At 42.4% G+C, this 14,340-nt stretch overlaps 1 protein-coding gene across 5 annotated transcripts; it reads left to right on the forward strand.

Annotated features, from left to right (window-relative positions):
* The first annotated feature begins 119 nt into the window (after nt 1-119).
* Nucleotides 120-12,297, forward strand: LOC117755069 (GTP-binding protein 1-like). Of its 5 annotated transcripts, none has more exons than XM_034574651.1 (15): nt 120-276; nt 574-758; nt 1,207-1,318; nt 3,014-3,194; nt 4,380-4,563; nt 4,776-4,940; nt 5,123-5,246; nt 6,163-6,277; nt 6,828-6,972; nt 7,520-7,702; nt 8,013-8,148; nt 8,307-8,485; nt 8,575-8,721; nt 9,418-9,468; nt 10,173-10,438. In XM_034574651.1, the coding sequence occupies exons 2-15, from the start codon at nt 576-578 to the stop codon at nt 10,284-10,286; spliced, it is 2,019 nt and encodes a 672-aa protein (XP_034430542.1). In that variant the 5' UTR covers nt 120-276; nt 574-575; the 3' UTR covers nt 10,287-10,438. The 5 variants fall into 5 exon arrangements, 3 of the variants coding, with proteins under 3 accessions (XP_034430542.1, XP_034430741.1, XP_034430621.1); XM_034574730.1 differs by lacking the exon at nt 120-276 and adding an exon at nt 323-449; XR_004612538.1 differs by lacking the exon at nt 120-276 and adding an exon at nt 11,109-12,297 and having other exon boundaries at nt 576-758; nt 10,173-10,761.
* The last annotated feature ends 2,043 nt before the right edge of the window (nt 12,298-14,340 follow it).

Consider the following 14,340-nt stretch of genomic DNA (forward strand, 5'->3'; position numbering starts at 1 on the left):
GTTATATGATGTGACATGTTATATTATATGTTATGTTATATGTATGTATATTATTACATCACAGGTTTGCAGCGCTGCTCCTGAATCCGGGTCACGGTTAAAAAACTGTGACGTAGATAAAACGACTGTGTTTCCGCGGTGGGCGTGACTTCGAGTCACTACAGCCAATCCCCGGCCTCCATCGTGTGCTGGGCGTGTCGAGCGCTCGGAGCCCACACAGCGAAGCTAACAGGAATCAACAGCTAAGTTAGCTTGTGACGTAGCTAGCGGCTCCTGGTACACTTTCATTTCAATTACACCTTTAATTACCGAACTGCGCTTTATCGAACCCGCAGATCCTCCGACGTCATGAGATACAGTTGACGTGTTGCAGCTGCGGGGGAATATCAAATATTGTTTCCACTTTTAACTGCGTTTACACAGCAGCAAGTTTGATGTGTTGTTAGCATGAGCTAGCTCGATGCGATAGTCAATGTAACTTTCTGCTGATGCTAACGGCTAACGGGCTAGTGAGGAGATACGGTGGTTTTGTTTGTTTGCTAACTGCTAAATGCTAATTGTGTCTCTCTGTAGAAATGGCTTCGGCGACAGAACCAGCGATGTGCTCGGCTGCAGCGGCCGCGGCAGAGTCCATAGTGCCCGCTTGTATGTTTGCACCTGAGCGGGGGTGCGCGGACGATCCAGCCGGGGAAGAGGGCTTCGAGGACGGCGAGGAGACGAACGGCGAGCCCGCGGATCATTTAGACCTGAGCAGTAAGGTGGGCCTCGCTGGAAATTACACCCAGTAAAACGTGGAGTTTCCAGCTGCTCTGTTGTGATTCGTGTGTGTCCGTGACCTTACACAACTGCTGCTGCACGTACAGCTGCACACTGCGCCTTTTGTGGTGCCTGTGCAAAACCCCCAGCGAGCGACACGTATGTTGGTGTGTGTGTGTGTGTGTGTGAGTGTGAGTGCAGAGCCCAGTCGTGAAGTGTGTGTCCTCAGTGTGTGCAGACCCTGCTGCTGTGTGCACAAAGAATACAAATTCAATTACAATCAAACGTGCATTGACTGATTTGCAGAAGCTTCAAGCAAAACACTGTTGTTTACACCTCAGTCCTTGTTGATGTTCTGACTCCAGGTCGCTCACAGAGACTTGTTTGACTCAGCTTTTGCTCCCATTTGACCTTTACCAGCTCTGTTTGTTTCTCCCCTCCCTCCTTCAGCTGGTGCTCGTGAGTCCATCAGCAGAACAGTACGATTCGTTACTACGACATTTGAGGGAGCGGATAGATGAGGGCTGTGGGGAAACCATCTACGTGGTCGGAATGGGCTCGGGTAAGAAAAAACTAACTCTCCTGCCATGTGATGATGAAGACGAGCATTCACCGGGTACGGCGAAGAGCACGCTGTTCCAGGGACCGTCGGCTATGATGCTGCAATGTGGAAAAATGACAAATTGCCATATTGAGGCAGCTGGATTGTTTGTATCCTCAGTGGACGAGTGGAACAATTCATGGAAATTCATCTTTCATTTCCCCAAAATGATACAACACAGTACATAAGAAGACATTCTACATTACCTGGAATACAATTTCTGAAAAATATATAATACTGTGTAGTAACAGGAGTAAGTTTGATACTGAACTCACTTTTCTAAGGGAATAGTATTGAAATAAGCTCTTATTGCTAAATTCAGCTTTGTACTAATCACAAAAATGTACATATAGCACATTAAAAACAAATCTAAAATGCTATGTCATTATCTGTAAAACACTTTGAAGGAAATGATTTTATTTTGGTGGTCATGGTTAAGTGATTTGCTGTAACACTGAGAGCCCATGAAGGTATAATCTTTTAATGAATGTGGTGTATGTGGTGAACAGATCCCATAGATGGCAACAAAGACTTTTCATTCTCTACCAGCCACACTGTTTGTTTTATATTTAAAAAAAAATGGAGCCTCAAATTCAAAAGCAAAGGAAAACCAAGGTTAAAGTTAATGTTATGTTATTTTCCGCTCATAGCTGAGCCTGGGAGATAACACAGCTTTGCCTCATGTACACACTGGCCAATTTCAGGCAGTGAAAGATATTGTTATAAGTAGTAGGGGAACGTAGTTGTTAAGTGTATTTAGGGAGAGACCAAGCGTCTCCTGTCAGTTGTGGCCTGGTGTTTTCCCCCAGGCGGCTCAAACCCTGGGTCTGTTATTTAGTTCTCACTCTAAAATGCTCTGGCCCCGGCACAGAAAAACTTTTGTCGTCAACCTGAGTTATTTTCTGCCTGTTACAGCAACATATCTGACCCATGTGGTGTTTTGGAGGCGGGGGGGTCACAGTGCTTGTGTGAAAGGGTGTCATTTTTCCCCCTGCTCAGCACTGGGACTGTCACCAGTTCACCAGTTCATGGATGTGTGTTTGTCTGACTGGCTGGACGAGCAGCTCTCTGACTGCCCCACTGACCCTGTTTACATTTCCCAGTCTTCTGTAACTACAGTTTGTGGCCAGACGAGCAGCAGTGAGCTCAATATCCTCTGTGATTTCTTTGGAAATGAATATTTACATAAGTGAGATGAGGATATCTATTTGTGTACTGACCTATGACATCAATTTACTATCCTGCTGTTCTTGGCATCTGAATAAAACAGGTTATGGTCCAGTCATGAGCCACTGTGGTTTCAATAAATCCAGTTTTCTCACATTCTCAGTACAACTGGTTCTGTCACTCCTATAAGCCGCCTGTTTATTTCCTCTGTCCCCTACAAAGACAACCTTCAGTGTGTTTTCTGGTCCCCACCCTGCTGTAAAGACAGTTACTAACACTCCTGAGGTGACGCCTAATATTAACTCTATTTATCAGACATGCTAGGAATGAATATGCTCGTAGTTCTGTCTCATTTTCACAAGAAAGGCAAACATTCTGTAGCAACTGTATATTGTGATGTCACTCATTCGTCGTTACTTAAGTCGTGCATCAGAATATCTCTCCTGCCTCATCTTTGACGTTACTCCTTTATCTCTCCTCTCTGTTTAGATGGAGGTGACTATGGTCTGGATGAGAAGGACATGGAGGCGTCGGTAGCCACGGTGAAGTCGCTGTGCGAACAGATCGAGGCTGACCTAATCCTGCTAAGGGAGAGGATGGACACTGGTGGACAGATTCAGGACTACCTCATCAGACGCCGTGTCGGCGAGCAGGATTTCCTGGAAGTCAGGTAAAGGAAAGAAAGCAAAGCTGTGATGAACAGTACAAGACTGAGCAGGTTCATATTTCAGTGCCTGTTTAGATATTCATTTATATATGACATTTTTTTTAACTAATTCAGAATACAATCAGTCTTCCCTTCGTCTAAAGCTGTTTTCAGACATTTTCTGTCGTTCACATATGAAGCAGCAGCAGTAGATTGTGCGAGTCAGACGCAATGACAACAAGAGGAAAGTTTCCAGATCATTCAGGCGAGGGGTGGAGCCTGGGCAGAGCAGCAGGAGGCAGCACATGATGTATACATTCTGCTGTGGGAAGCTCATTGTATTTATTTATAGTACATTGACACAGGTGTTGACGTCTTTGTGTCTTCTACGTGTACGGCTCCTCTTATTCCATCAGAGATATACGTGTTCTTCCAGTTTCATGTCAGTTGCCTGTTCGAAACGTTGTGTTGATGACGTTTACTGGGGGATTGGCAGGAAAGGTTCTGGAAAAGGTCAGGAGCAACTGACTCGGAAATATGCTTTCTCACATACTTCTCTGCCACCGAATGTCAGGAATTTATGTGGACTTGAGTTCATGTCTGAGAGTAGTTCAAGTCTTTTCTACAATCCTTTATAGTCGGTATAAGCAGACCTTCAATACATTTTAATACAAATCTGTAATCTGTCTGTAACTTAACCTTTCTATTGAGCACGGCTCCTTGAAAGTGGCTCATATACAGATGCACTATATATCTCAATATAGGTCCATATAATGGCTGTAAATCTGAAAACAAATGATGGATTTGGATAAAGAAAAACAGCTGATGGATTTTCCACAGTGACAGTTTGACTTATTGCAGCACAACTCTGTTCAGTTTAGACTTTTCCATCTGAGTGCACTGTGTGATGTGTGGGTTTCATTTACTTTGATAAGGAATGGGATTTGAGAAGTGATAATTTGTCTCTGAATATTATTTATACTGAAAATATGCACCGGCTATTTCCAGCAACCCCCCCGTGATAGTAAAATAACAAAAGTGCAGGAACAGGCATTGGTTGAACATACATGTATTCAAGGAATCTCAGTGCATGTCTGAAAACAGCTTATTTTTACTGTACCTACATATAATTGTCCAGACTTACACCTTTCTCTCTCTCTCTCTCTCTCTCTTTCTCTCTTTCACTCTTCTCCTTCATCTCGTCTGCAGAGTGGCGGTTGTAGGGAATGTGGATGCTGGGAAGAGCACTCTGTTGGGCGTTTTGACCCACGGCGAGCTGGACAACGGCCGAGGCTTCGCTCGCCAGAAGCTCTTTAGGCACAAGCACGAAATGGAGAGCGGCAGGACGAGCAGCGTGGGCAACGATATCCTGGGTTTTGATCAGGAGGGAGAGGTGAGCTTCTACCGATCCATAAAGGCGTGATGCATTCATCTGGAATGGATGCGGATCAAAAGTTTGCTAACATGAAGGAGGAAAGTGTCCGGGTTGGCCTTTTAAAATGCAGAACTCACATTTCAAACATATTCATTTCTCCTATACATATTAATTAAGGGTACTTGACTTGTTTCGGGTGTTAATTTCTATCACATACTCTGTTTCTTTAGGTGGTTAACAAGCCCGACAGCCACGGTGGCAGCCTCGACTGGACCAAGATCTGTGAGAAATCCTCGAAGGTCATCACCTTCATTGACCTGGCCGGCCACGAGAAGTACCTCAAAACCACCGTCTTTGGCATGACTGGACACCTGCCCGATTTCTGCATGCTCATGGTGAGAGAGGGCGGAGGGACAGGAAGTGGGTGTGTGGTTGTGTTGCTTAGATTGGCAATTGTGTATCTGGAAAACTCTAGATTTTTACGACTAAAGTAGAACAATATTGTGCCATTTAAAAATGTCTGTTAATATCCAGTTTTCATTGCATAACTCGCTACCCTTGTCTCTTTGCACCTCAGGTTGGCAGTAACGCCGGCATCGTTGGCATGACCAAAGAGCACCTGGGTCTGGCACTGGCCCTAAATGTGCCAGTGTTTGTGGTGGTTACTAAGATCGACATGTGTCCAGCCAACATCTTGCAAGGTAAAGAGACATTTACACTTACTGTGGTGCTGATTGAGTGTGAAGACTGGACTAGTCTAGACTTTCTTAATGAACTAAACTAAAATTACTCTTCCTCTGTTATTTGGAAACACTGGCTTATTTAACTCCTGGACCAGCTTGTGTGTAACTGCAGAGCTGCTGGACTTCAATAACTAGCTTCACATCCCCACCCACCATTCAACAAAGTTATTGTCATTATAAGTTGTTGTTTTATTCCCATATGTTCAGACTGCAAACACATTAGTCCGTTATCATGTCTGCATGATCGGTTATGATGTCTTGCATGGTAAATCTGTATAATTTACTTTACCACTACACTAATACCATAATGTTGCCATACCATACTTCCCACTCTGCTGTTAAACCCTGTTCAGAGACCTCTATACTTTAATTATGTTAAGGCAGTGTGTTTTATATTCTAACTCAAGGCAGTGTATATAAAACCCCAAACTCAAATTTAAACCCAAGGCGTTGTGTGTTATACTTACACACAGTAAAAGCCTCCGAGGGAACGTAAGGAATTACACCCTCAAGACTGCTGCGGGGTTTTTAATGTGAAACAAAAGGAGGAAGAGTTGAGTTTGCATAAAATCAAACCGTCGCGAGAGCAAATTAACAAAGCAAATGGAAGCAGTTGGGAAAACAGGGAGTCTCCTGAAATGTGACTAAATGTGCTTTTAACACCGGGGGAATTAGAATTAAAGGGATATCTCTAATAAAGATCTGCCTTTTTCCTAAATGAATGTAAAACTATACACTTCAAACCTACCTCCTTGTAAAACATGTTGATGTCCAGTGTTTTTTCAGTCTGTAAAGTCGTGTGGTATGTTCTCAGATTCTGTGATGGGATGTTTTAGATCTGACAACTGGATTTTATGTGTGTGTTTATCTGCAGAGACGCTAAAATTATTACAGAGGTTATTAAAGTCTCCGGGCTGCAGGAAAATCCCAGTGTTGGTCCAGAACAGGGATGACGTCATCGTCACGGCCTCCAACTTCAGCTCAGAGAGGTAAGAGCAGAGTGGACGAGGACAGAGGGACGATGAGTGTGGACTACTCTTCCACTTGAGATCGACTAATGGATCGACAAGTAAAACAGAAAGGCAGAGAGAGGATGTGACTGAAAGCAGCAGAGAAAGTGGACACATGTGGAAAAACTATTTAAAAATAACATTGATCAGTGTTAAAAACGGATTTCTTTTACATGCAGTTTATAAATGTGCTGCACACAGAACAAAATCCTAGACTGTAAGTAAAGATGGACGACGCACCTCCACTTCCTCCCATCCCGTATGTTGGTTAAATATTGATTTCCTCGTTTGTTTTCTGAGTTTTGGCTTTATTGGACAGATTCAATAGAGAGAGACAGAAAATGTAGGTAGAGAGGAGGAGAATCATGTGCAGTAAAATAGTCCATCTGGCTGGGAATCAAACCAGGGACCTTGAGGGCATGTACGCTCATCCAGCTTTAACCATTCAACTGTGATTTTGTCTTGAAGCAAGTGTTTATTTCTTTTACTGACATTTCCTCTCTTGCTCTCTGACGTCTTCCCTCTGCAGGATGTGTCCGATCTTCCAGATCTCAAACGTGACCGGGGAGAACATGGACCTGCTGAAGATGTTCCTAAACCTCCTGTCTTCTCGAACCATCTTTAGCAATGACGAGCCAGCAGAGTTCCAAATAGACGACACATACTCAGTACCGGTACGAAAGAAAACACACACACACACACTCAATGAAAATATCGTCTTTAAAATGAGCTTGATGGGATGTTTCAGTGACGGTGAACATGGAGAAAGTTTCCTCCTTCACTCCCTGAACGTCTGTTCTCTGTAACTCTGGTGAGTGGGTTCGATCTCAGCTTCAACTGTCACAATCAGCTCCAGCAAGTTGAAGAGTGAAGCTGAACTGTGGATCAGTTAAAAAGACTTTAAAAGAAGTTAAAAGATTTAAAATATGAAGAATTCTGAACAGAGTTCGGTGGATTTGTTGCAGCAGCAGCTCTTCTGGATCAGGAAGCCAGGGATTATGGGTAATATCCAGTTAGGTTTCAGTTCAGCGAGCTGGGACGACACATTAATAGTTTTTTTTCTTCTCTACATTAAAACCACTTCAACGGCCAACAGAATTAATCACCACATGTGGCTGCAGGGGGCGCTGTTGCTCAGTAAACTTATGTAGTGTTGTTTCAAGTAGTAAATCCTAAAAAATGACTTGACTTGTTTTGCTCATGTTGATTTTCTCTCTGCAGGGTGTGGGCACAGTAGTTTCTGGGACTACGTTACGTGGAATGATTCGGCTCAACGACACGCTGCTCTTAGGCCCGGACCCGCTCGGCACCTTCATCCCCATCGCCGTTAAATCCATCCACCGCAAACGGATGCCGGTGAAAGAGGTCCGCGGGGGACAGACGGCGTCCTTTGCTCTCAAAAAGGTATAAGGGAGGAGAATGAGGAGGAGTTACTGCCACTATAGAACATTTACTGCTTTAATCTACCTTTAAAAAACAGCACATAGACAACTTAAAACAAAGTTTCTGACAAAGATGAAACTTTTGGATGAAATATGCATGAGAATTAGTTTCCTAACTTTGTAATCAGTTTTGTAATGCATGTAAATCCCAAAGTGTGGGAGCAGGTAGTCTTCTGTCTCTAATTCTTGTTTGGCTCCACTGACCCTCAATTTCATTTTTCTCTTTTGTTCCTGCTGTTTTTTTTTCCTGTACTCTGCGTCCATCGTCTCAGATCAAACGTTCCTCCATAAGGAAAGGAATGGTGATGGTCTCGCCAAAGCTGATGCCACAGGCCACCTGGGAGTTCGAGGCGGAGATTTTGGTGCTGCACCACCCGACCACGATATCGCCGAGATACCAGGCCATGGGTCAGTGACCATCAAATCCATTTACACACTGATATACACCTTTGTACGTCTTGAATTTGTACTTGAGTGTCTTGCGTTAAACTGTGTATGATCAATTGGAAACTTTCCCACCCACTCCTCTAAGTGTTAAACAAGTCTCTCTCTCTCCATCCCACCAGTTCACTGTGGCAGCATCAGGCAGACAGCCACCATCCTGACAATGAACAAAGACTGTCTGAGGACAGGGGACAAGGCCTCAGTCCATTTCCGCTTCATTAAGACGCCCGAGTACCTGCACTGTGACCAGAAGCTGGTGTTCAGGGAAGGACGCACCAAAGCTGTGGGCACAATCATCAAGGTACTGGAGCTGTTGGTTAATTCACTGTTTAATCCAACAATGGCAGAATAAAGAGGATTTACTGAAACCTTCTGTGTTTGTATTTGCAGCTTCTCCAATCAGTGAGCACCCAGGCAGCTAAGGCCCAACTGTCCAAGATGCAGGCCAGTAAAAAGACTTTTAAAGAGGGCACAGCGGCCAATGAGGAGGCTGGATCATCAGCACGGCCGCCCAGTCCCAACGCAGCACATCTACCAGTGAGTAAATCCATTCCAGTATGATTAGAGTAAAACAAGTGACACGGGAAGTTGGAACATGCCTTAATTTGCCAGTTAGAGAATGTAATAAGCAGAGTTGGGCGTCATTGTTGTTTAAAGGTAAAATAATTAATTGCAAGTCTAATTAGAACTAATTAATGTTTTGATTAAATGAGAATAACATGATGTAATGGAGGGTGGTATCGTTTAATGACTGAAAGAAAACAGTGGGACTGAATAACCTAAAACAATTTGCTTGTCATAAAGGTCTTTAAATTATATTTAACACCATACGAACAAGATATTTTAATCCCTTTTCTAATAGGACGCATTGAATATTTAAATCGTCTTTTAAATGCTTCTTAATTCTTTACTTACTGCTTTTAAACTTTAGATTTGCCAGTTAATTTCTCTTTCACTGTGAATTTTCTTCCCCTTGTATTGAATGTTTTGTTCCTAATCTCCTCTCATCTATCTGTTAACCCATAACATCCTGTTTTCCTCCTCGCTCGGTTCCACCTTTACACCTCATTACTCCTCTTTTCTTTATCACCTCTACATTTACCATCCGATCACCGTCCCGCCGCTCTGTTCTTCTGCCTTTTCCTTCAACTATAACACGTTTAACTTTCATGCTTCCGTCTCCTTTGCCTTCCTTCACCGCGTCTCTCTCCCTGTCTTGGCATGCTGCGTCAGACAGCGGCAGAGGACGAGGCTCAGTGTAAAGACGGCAACAAAGAAAACAAGGTAAAGACGCTTCTGCCGACTGATGACGTCCTGGTCTCCTAAAGCTCATGTGCTCTGTTGTTGATTTCTGCACTTTACTCAAACGTAACCGAATCTTCTGAGCATGCAACCGTCTGTCAGCACGTTTCTGTTTAGACCTGGAAGCTGCTCGTCGTTACTGAGATGTTATTACAATTTTCTTAACTCAAAAAATAACATGCAGATGTTGCTGAAGTGAAGCCTTAACAACTTGATTGCCCCCTGGTGGCTGGCTGCAGTATAGGTCATAAATCCTGCCTCACTATATGTTAAATATGTTTTTTCCCAAATAGGATTTCTGTTATTTTAGTTAGTTCTTTTTACACTGGTGTAAGTGCAAGTGTAAAGTTGATTTTAATAAGTTATTTGATACAGCAAAAACTACTGTGTCACCAGCGACAGTATCTGGGATATTTTCTTCTTCATGTTCATGGAGACATGTCATCCATTTTTATTTTAAAGTGATTGAAATAAAGGGTTGTGGCGTAACCATGTAATTTATTCCTTCCCATCAGAGAATCTTTAAACTCCTCGTTAACCTCTTAACGTTTCTCGTTAAAGACACGAGAGATGAAACACGTCTGAATTGGACAGAACCAGCTTTTACCTCCTGTATCCGATTCCTTTATTTCCCGGCCGACTTCTCGTTGCAGCCGTCTCACTGCGGTGCTTCTGTTTGTCCGCAGCTGAAGTCAGGCAGCGGCGGACGCAGGAGAGGAGGTCAGAGACATCGAGGGAAAGGCCTGAACCCGGCAGCAATCCCCACAGCAGTGACGGCAGGAGCAGCCGGCACAGCCTAAAAAAACCCACAGCAAGTCTCCTCAGCTCATCATCTCGTCACAGAGAGGAAAAGTGACTGCATCGCCCTCTGGTGGTTGTATATAGACTAACTGCGCATGTTTCTTTCATATAAAAAAAGATTATTCGGCCATTTTCAATCCAAGCAGAGTGAATTCTTTTCCCACAGAAAGTTGTTTTAAAGTTGTATTGGCGTCTTTGCCTGTGGGCTGCTGATGGTGATCAAGTGTTTTTTTAGTTTGGGTGTTTTCTTTTTGGAATTTTTGGGGGTTACATTACACAACATTTGCTTTGGTAATGTCCGTTTTGGGGGTTTTCACCTTGTCTGTGGTTCATCAGAACTTCTCTTCTAGCATTAACAGATTCTCCCAGTGAGCAGAGGCATCAGTCACTTTCCCTCCCTGAACATTTTCCAACCTTCAAACCCTCTTCTCCTCGTTCTGCATCTTTCTCCTGTTCAACACAACCTAGTTTTCTGTATTCACCTTAACGGACGGCATTAGTCTCCATACAATCAACTCAGTCATTTAAAGAGGTAGAGAAACAGTGTTTAGCTCTAGAACGCTCCCTGTCACTGAGACTGACAGCTTGATTTTAGATGTGTTGGCTCATCCTTCAGCTGTTGGTCTCCCCTGCTGATAATCTCTCACTGGTGTCCCACAGTTGGCGTTGGGTAAATTCTCTGACCAATTAACAGGGACGTTGTTTTCTTACCTTGGGGACGTGGCCACTGATGCACTAGTGTTTACCTGACGTTACTCGTCAGGAAGCATCTCTGTGCAGATGAAGACAAAACACGGTCTCATCTATTTTATAACCTTAAGACTAAACCCGCTGTCTGAAAGCCCATGTTGACGTTTTAATATTCATGCAGGTGTTGTGTTGCCAAATCAGAAAACGTCTGAATTGTTCCTGCTTTCTCTCGAGTAAAGTCCAGTGTAAGTGAGGTTCTGTCACGTGTGCAGGTCATAGTGAAGTCACCCCCACTCAGTACTCTGTTTATTAGGTACACCTGGCTTAAACTAAAAATTCTATCCACAGGAAGTTTACAATCAAAACTTTCTAGAGTGTTTCTAGTGTTTGTATCACTGGCAGGTGTTTCTGTTATTTTGTCCACCCCATTTATAACACAAGGATAGAAACTAATCCTCCATAGTGTCCAAGCAGTTCACTGTAAAACAGTTTCAACACATTAGAACCGTCATGACGGGAGGTTTACTGCAGGACTTAGTTTGAGCTGCTTGTTCCTAATAAAGTGGAAACTGAGTGAACAACAAGCCAAACAGGTGTAAAGCACAAAGTTCTTCCATTATGCTGCAGTGTGACTGCCAGAAAGAGTCCAGAAGCTGATCCTCTCATGCACAGAAAGATTCATCCTGTATTTCTACTCCTGGTGTTTCACACCTTAAAAGTCAAAAGCCAAGTAAGAACATATGTAACTCACCAGAAGAGGATTCTGCACATTACATCATTTTACTCCATATGAAGAAGTAGCTGCAAAACATATTGTCAAAGAGGAATTTATATAACACAGGTTGGAAGGAATTTCTTTCATGTTGATGAGAAACCATAAAAACAGAAACTTTTTGTTCACAGAAGAGTTTTAAAAAGTAATTTCTACCTTAGAAGCTTTAATATAAACCAGTGATCACATCAGATTGAGCAAAAACTAAACCGAGTTTATTTCCTCCAACAACTTCTGGTTTTTATCAAGATGTTTAATGACCCCGTTCCCAGTTTTGAAGTTTAACTCAAGTGTTATCACAGTTTTAGGGTCTTTTTCAACACACTTAAATTTCATACTGGTCAGTCTGAGTCTCTAAGGATCTTAAACTACACATTTTACGATTGTCAAGAACTCCCAGAAGCTGCCAGAATGTTTCCCTCTTCTCTCCTTTTGACTGTTTTCTTTCTTACTGGTTGTGCATGGAGTTATTTTTGAAGGGACACATTTTGTGTGTATCTATGTACAAAAAAAGATTTAAAAAAGTTGTGCAGACGAACTAAGGTAAAAAAAAAAAAAAGATGCCATTTAAATTAAGTGGTGTCAGTTTGTGTTGTAAATCCTTTTAAATAAAGATGTTATAGAAAGAACTGACTCGTGGATACGACTTTTTTACATTTACGCTCAGAAGGTGATTCATTTAGTTCAAGTCGAGTTACTTTACATTTCAACATCAAATTCAGAGTTCAGAAATGTTTAGTGACAATCCAACGTAGAATTAAAGGTTCAAGATGTTTAATTGTAAATTAAAATGCAAGGAAAATCAGTTAATGGCAGAAAAAGTCATGTTTTTATTGATTCAAATGTTGAAACTCTCTTTTTCTTTCACCATCAACTGATGAAGTTCTGATATTTCTGTTAAAAACAGTCCATGTTGGAAATAAAGCTTGAGTCATCGTTGTAAAATCCAGTTATACATCACAAATCTAAAATCTGTATATGTAAAAATCATAAATATAAAGATTAGCAGGTGGTAAAGTGTGAACAATTCCATCAGGATCATTTCTTTGCAGTTATAGAGTCGCTCAACATCAATTACCTGAAATAACTTGAATGAAAGAAGTTAACTTTGATCGTACAGCAGCTGAAAGAATCTTCCCCCCTAAGAAACGACATTTATATCCTCACAGTCCCCTCATAGACTGTTTTAGTTCTTCATCAAGATTCATGAATTAATGTCAATGAAACTCATGTACATATAAATCATAAATATTTAGATCAGTGTTGTGCCATAATGCATTAAACGTGATACCATAAAATGGTGAGCCTTTCGGCATTCAATAAATTTGGTTATCAAAATAAAATATTACATATTAATATTTAATTATTCATATTAAATAATAACTTTAATTGATTAAAGTTACCTCGGGGCACCACCCTTCAAAGGAAGGGAAAAGATAGCCAATTTATTGAATAAAGTCTCATAAAGGTTCTAACTACAAATTTGGAACTCTGATTAACAATTAAATTAATAACTATAACCACCTTCCCCCACCTATTGGAATGTTTACGACCTGTAGAGATAATGAGGTGAAGAGTTATGCGTGTGTCTGTGTGTGTGCCAAATTAGAGAAAGTTACTAGATTGGATGCAACGAAAGACTGTGAAGAGCATAACAGACTAACATTACTTTCTCAATAACTTGTACACAAAATATCACAACACCACAAATCAAACTTATAAACCTCACACAGAATCGAATAAACAGTCTTGCTTAGCCTAGTATAATTATTAAGCCCAGATGTGTTACCCGTCCGTAGAAAGGGGGAAAAGGAAGTTGCTGTGCAGTTCGCAGTTTTGTGTCGTCTTGCTGGTTTCTGTTGAGCTGTGTAGCTCAGTTGCTGGCGGAAGTTTTCCTGCAGGACATCACATCGCTGCTAGGAAGTTGGTAGAGCTTGGAGGGCGAGGAGGTTTCCTTGGTGAGATGAGCTGGAAGCTGCACCTTTGTGCTCCTCTTGAAGAGTTGGATGGGAAGAGAAGATGTGAGCTGGAGAAGAGGCTCGACAGCCTTCTCTCCGTAGAGGGAGTGTAGAAAGAGAGCAGAAGAGTTGGATAACAGGCCTATATTGGCCCGGTGACCTCACAGGTCATGGGGTCCAGAGTGACCAATGGGAGTTGAAACCTGTGTCCCTGGGGGGGGGGGGAGTTGATGCCCTCTGGGAGACTGAGTTCCTTGCTCTGGTTTTTGATGGCCCCTGGGAGACTGAGTCCTGGGGGAACATGCGGCTTCAGGCTTTGATGGCACATGTAGGCCGAAGTGTGGTTTCACACAAAACCATGGCCCAACATCAGCTATTAATAAAATTTAAAAAAACAGCCATAATCCTTGATAGTAAATGTTTATTGTCCTGCAGAATCATTAGTTAGAGCAAGTTCAGATGAATCCACAGAGACGTTTCTCTGCTTCTCACTGGTCGACAGTCGGCGGACGATCACCAACAGGAAGCTGTCGAGTCAGATTAGAACTGACTTTTACAAAACTCCCTTTTCTTTCCGTGGCTGTGGGACACTTCGCTCGGCGGCCTGCTACTGATGCAGGAGGCCGTTCAATC

Source organism: Hippoglossus hippoglossus, chromosome 1 (assembly GCF_009819705.1).
Source record: "Hippoglossus hippoglossus isolate fHipHip1 chromosome 1, fHipHip1.pri, whole genome shotgun sequence".
NCBI classification, from domain to species: Eukaryota; Metazoa; Chordata; class Actinopteri; order Pleuronectiformes; family Pleuronectidae; genus Hippoglossus; species Hippoglossus hippoglossus.

Coding starts and splice junctions, on each gene's coding strand:
- LOC117755069 (XM_034574651.1), top strand. CDS start 576: ATGGCTTCGGCGACAGAACCAGCGATGTGCTCGGCTGCAGCGGCCGCG. Junction 4,941..5,122: donor CCGATTTCTGCATGCTCATG/GTGAGAGAGGGC, acceptor TTTGCACCTCAG/GTTGGCAGTAACGCCGGCAT. Junction 8,486..8,574: donor CTGTGGGCACAATCATCAAG/GTACTGGAGCTG, acceptor TTGTATTTGCAG/CTTCTCCAATCAGTGAGCAC.